The 4,861-nt window shown below is 33.1% G+C and overlaps 1 protein-coding gene across 1 annotated transcript; it reads right to left on the bottom strand.

The window, feature by feature from the left end:
• Positions 1-2,328: 2,328 nt before the first annotated feature.
• On the bottom strand, positions 2,329-4,381 carry P24BETA2 (emp24/gp25L/p24 family/GOLD family protein). Its single transcript, XM_079011099.1, has 5 exons — positions 4,223-4,381; positions 3,900-4,121; positions 3,074-3,260; positions 2,886-2,993; positions 2,329-2,577 (listed from the first exon to the last, which is right to left on the bottom strand). Exons 2-5 carry the CDS (start codon positions 4,101-4,103, stop codon positions 2,444-2,446), a joined length of 633 nt encoding a protein of 210 aa, XP_078867225.1. The 5' UTR covers positions 4,104-4,121; positions 4,223-4,381; the 3' UTR covers positions 2,329-2,443.
• Between the last annotated feature and the right edge of the window lie 480 nt (positions 4,382-4,861).

The following is a 4,861-nucleotide window of genomic DNA, read 5'->3' as shown; positions in this document are numbered from 1 at the left end:
GGGGCGGGGGTAAGCAATCCCGTCCCGAAACCCCCATGGGGACCCCGTTAATAAATTACACATATATTTACATATGTTAATTATATAACTATAATAAACAATAACATGATTTTGAGCTTCCAAAATTCATCAAAAAACATGTTTTTAAGTTGTTAGTATAATTTTTTAAAATGCTATAACTTTTTTATTTTTAACATGTAAAATTCTACTATAAATAATTATTTTTTACCTAGAAAATAGCTTATTTTAGCCTAAATAACAACTTATTTTAGCCCAAAAAAAGGTAGCCCAAAATCAATCAGGGGCGGGGGTAGAAAGGCTAAACATTCCGGGGGCGGGGGCGGGGGAACGGGGAAATTTCGGGGGCGAGGGCGGGGGATGCACTCCCCGTCCCGTTTGCCCCCGTTGACATCCCTACTTAATGGTTAAGCCTTAAGTTTATCACTTTTATATGATTGTTGATTGTTTATTAGGCTATTACCATATGAAATTCAATTTAACCTAAGGTCCTTAATGCTTGGCTTAATGAGGGTTCAAAGTTAAGGATTTTCACATAAAATGCTACTTTTTATTGAGGTATTTCATCGAACACTTGGTGTTCATAAAAAATCTATACAAATAATATGTCTGGATTAGAATTTCGATGTGAAAATATATTATCAAATTCCCAGTTAATATGATATTATAATCTATAAATCACTCAATATTAATATTATGACCTCTAAATGAATTAAATATTATATACTAAATAAAAAAAAACTAATAATTTATAGAATGCTAGACGTAGGGAAGGTTTGCCTTTTCTTATCTGCTGCTGAGAAGAAACAGAAAACGAAGAAAGAAAGTCAATATATCACTCTTCCTCTTCCTTGAACATTAGCACCCTTTTTCTCTAGACATCTCTCTTTTTCTTTTTTTTTACTTTTTGTGCCACGCTGTAGAAGATAGAAGAACAACTGCGATTTAGGGCACTGCTTAAGGGCATGAAATTCTCATTCATTTTCAGTGAATTGTTGGAACGCTCTGAGATCGGAGGAGGAGATGATTTGGAAAAGTCGTTATGCTTGCTGATGGTACCGGAAGCATAGTTGAGAATGTGGGACCGATAGTAGATCGCCCAACGACATTACCATGGAGTTGTGGCATACATTCACACACAATTTTACAAGGTGAAAAGCCATGAGTTGAGAACTGTAGAACTAGATCAACAAAGAAGATTTGGTGACATTTAGCTGTAGATCCAATGGAAGTATATCTTATGGCCTGTGAACCGATATCGTTGTGATGATTTATAAAATATTCTCAAATGTTCTCATTGGAACATAACTCTCTCTCTCTCTCTCTATATATATATATATATATATATATATATATATATATATATATATATATATATATATATATATATATATATATATATATATATATATATATATATATATATATCATAAAAAGACAACAATATATGAATTTGGTTTCATGATTAATGAATTTGAATGTAATTGACGCATTATGGCAGTGTATATATATTTTGCTTGTTCATTTTAAATTGAACAATGATTGTTTGCGGTTAAAATGTAGGCAACTTTTAGTTCCATTAACTATTACTTTCATGTACTTTATCTTATAATATAATATAAGTAATTAAACGTAGTCTTCATATATAACTAAAAATACACAACATTAAAGTCAGACCCTTTCATCTAACCACATAAACCGCACCGCATAACGCTGTTTAGAACCTTCGTGGTGAGGTTTGCGGTTTCCAAAATTCTTAAACCGTGTATGCGATGCAGTTTGCGGTTTCGACTCCAAACCGCACCACGAACACCCATAAATCTAACTCATATGAATGTTAGAGGAGCGTGGCAGCCATTAGAGGGAGAGGGGTCACCCGCGTTGTCAAGTGGCCACATAGGCACCAGGCGTGGTGTGTGGAAGGTACACTTTTATAGCCCTAAAAGATTATGTCACAATGGGCCCATCATTTGCAATCGCCATTTCAAAGGATCACCATTTTCCAAGCCTGACAATTATAAGGCAATGCGATGTCGTTTAGCATTTCACTGGACACCGACCATTTGCACGGTGGGCTCATTGTCAAAGTTATTACTTATTATTTGTGGAATGGGGTTAATTATTAGGTATTATTTGTCAAACGAATAAGAAATGTGATATTTTTGTCATTTTCTCTCGGTTAAAAATGATATATAATTAATATAATAATCTATAGTCGTTTCATAAAATTTTGGATAGACAAATCAAAATAATTAAATTAAAACCCAATGCTAAACCTTTTTAATCCGACTAGAAAATAGAAACGGGCAATGAAGTAAAATGGCTATAACTCAAATAAGAAAAAATAATGTTTAAAAGGCCATTTAAAAAAGATACATTTGGCCTACATAAACCCAAATACAAGTTACGAATCACCTTCATGTTTTCAAACTCTAGATGTCCCAAGCTTTCGTTCAAACAAACGTTGCAGGAGATAAACCTGGAGAACACTAGCCCCAATCAATGCTGCTGATTCAATCAGTGCCTTGTGGACTGCTCTTCTACCCATTTTCTCATTTACTGCACCCCAAGTAATATAATATAACATACCACCATTAAAAACTTAAAAATGACAAATTACAAAAAAGCCACTATATTTTCAGTCATTTACATGAAAAAAATTAATACTGACGCATTTAATGCTGACCCTGTACCAGGTCCTCAACGGCTTTTCCATTTTTTTTAAAAAGGTAATGCCTTTAATGCATTATATAGTATATAACTAATGTCTTTTTAGGGTAAATGGCTTAAAATTATAGTGGCAAGTCTGTAATTTGATCCTAAAAAAGTCAAACGTATCTCTTTTTTTCATATGTCATAAAGTATACCAACTGCCTGACGATCATTCTCAGCCTGTAACCAGTGTTGTTCAAACTGAATATTGTAAAGCGCTTCTTCCAATCTCGCTATTTGATCAAACAACGGCTTGAAATGCTCTGCGGGACCCACAAAATTACAAAATATTAGTTGACTAAAATGAAAGGAAAACTTCTAGTTAAAGTTCCAAGGGCGTTACCGTCTTTTGCGTGTTGATCATAGTATGCGAAATGACCAACTTGTACATCAAAGTCTACTGTCTCGTGATATGGAGACTTGTTTGTGAAGCAAAAATGGTATAAACCTTTTTTTTGAGCCATAAACTCGTATTTTTCGCTAGTTCTATCGTACATACTGTGTACTTCCTCTCCACCCGGACCTTTTATCTGATATGATTATTACATCAAACAACATGGATTTAGTCAGATGTAGATTCAGTCAGACTTTAGACCCAGTCAGAGACCTCTAACTCAGTCAGATCTGACTTAGCAACTATCAAACAACCCCTTACTCTCACAACTAATATGGGGAATCTAGTTTACTTTTCACCCAAAATAACAACCAACTCATTGGGTTTTTACTCAAAATAGAAATGTACTTATAATTCTTTATAGATAAAATCAATTTACAATTCATAATAGCAATGTAGTTAGGCTATAATGTGTACCCATCTTTCATCTTTCACCATTTTGTGCCACATCAGCGCCACATCATCCCCTCCTCCTCTTTCAAAATATATTATACCCATTTTTCATCATTGGCATCCGGCAATGTTCTTTATTTTATTTGTTACATATTGTTATTACCCATAAAAGAATTTAAATACATTGTTAGTATGTGTAAAAAAATGTAAGTATATTGCTTTTACTTTCTGACTTTCCTATTTCTTTGAAAATTAAATGCACAATAATGCTCTCTGTTCCAATAGGAAACAGTATAGCTAAAATAGAAACTCCAACATATTACAAGAACATATAAATTTCTCCAATAAAGAAAGAATTAAGTGATAGAATGAAAGAAATTACCACGAGATCAACACCCTCTTCAGCGAAATGCCATGTTGATTCGGCCTTAATTACAACGAAAGAGACATGAACTGTATCACCTTCGTATTCAACATTATGGGATAGACATTCTTCTCTGTCGATTACGAATCTAATCCCGACGGTCTCTGTAATTAGGAAGGAAAATACGACGGCAGCCGTTAAAATTGTCGGAAACCTCATCATCTTTGCATTCAACAGTTTCTACAGATCAAGTATACATAGTGAAATTGAATTCATGGGATGGGATTATAGAAGAAAATTGATGGGCGAAAGGGGTAGATCTGAGGAAACCGAGTACTTACCTAGGGTTTTGACGTTAGCTCAGTTTTAACAGTTGAGTTAAAAATTAAAGTCGAACTCTGATTCTACAATGTACACGAATGTCGTGTCGTTTTGAACTGATAACAATCTTTTTAATCAGTCCGGTTGCTATTGGATCTTTGCCTTGGGCATTTGTCTTTTGAAAACAAAAGTGTATTTATTTACAGTATGTGACCATTGCATTGGTTGTGATATCATATAGAAAACAACATATTACTCGAAATATTAGCTCAATTTACTACTAGTATTTTACTATTTTATAGATATGAACAATGTATTTCTTTATTTTTTTTAATCTATAATGATAATAAATATATATGTATTTAGATATGAACAATGTATCCAAAACATCCATGTATTTAGAGAAAATTACAAATTTGGTCTCTATGATTTGCAAGTTTTTTGGATTTTTGTCATGGTTGTTCAAAAAATATAAAGAGTGGTATAATGAATTAACCGAAAGCCACCATATATTAAATGTAGTTAGTGTTCCTACAACTCCAACATCTAAATCAAATCCATTCATGACCTTAAATGTTTGGTTTCTTTCTAATTTCCTCATAATAGAATTTAGAAATTTGAAATAAAAATAAATAAATAAATAAAGGTAGGTCGCACAC

This window comes from Lactuca serriola, chromosome 7 (genome assembly GCF_051521515.1).
Source record: "Lactuca serriola cultivar US96UC23 chromosome 7, Lser_US96UC23_V15, whole genome shotgun sequence".
Lineage (NCBI taxonomy): Eukaryota > Viridiplantae > Streptophyta > Magnoliopsida > Asterales > Asteraceae > Lactuca > Lactuca serriola.
Note: the sequence above shows the minus strand (reverse complement) of the source record. Positions and strands in the feature narration are given on the sequence as shown.

Excerpts from the sequence above, each read along its gene's own strand:
- P24BETA2 (XM_079011099.1), bottom strand. The coding sequence starts at position 4,103 with ATGATGAGGTTTCCGACAATTTTAACGGCTGCCGTCGTATTTTCCTTC. Across the intron at positions 3,261-3,899 it reads AAGAGGGTGTTGATCTCGTG|ATAAAAGGTCCGGGTGGAGA; the intron begins GTAATTTCTTTC and ends TAATCATATCAG. Across the intron at positions 2,578-2,885 it reads GAATGATCGTCAGGCAGTTG|TAAATGAGAAAATGGGTAGA; the intron begins GTATACTTTATG and ends CTTGGGGTGCAG.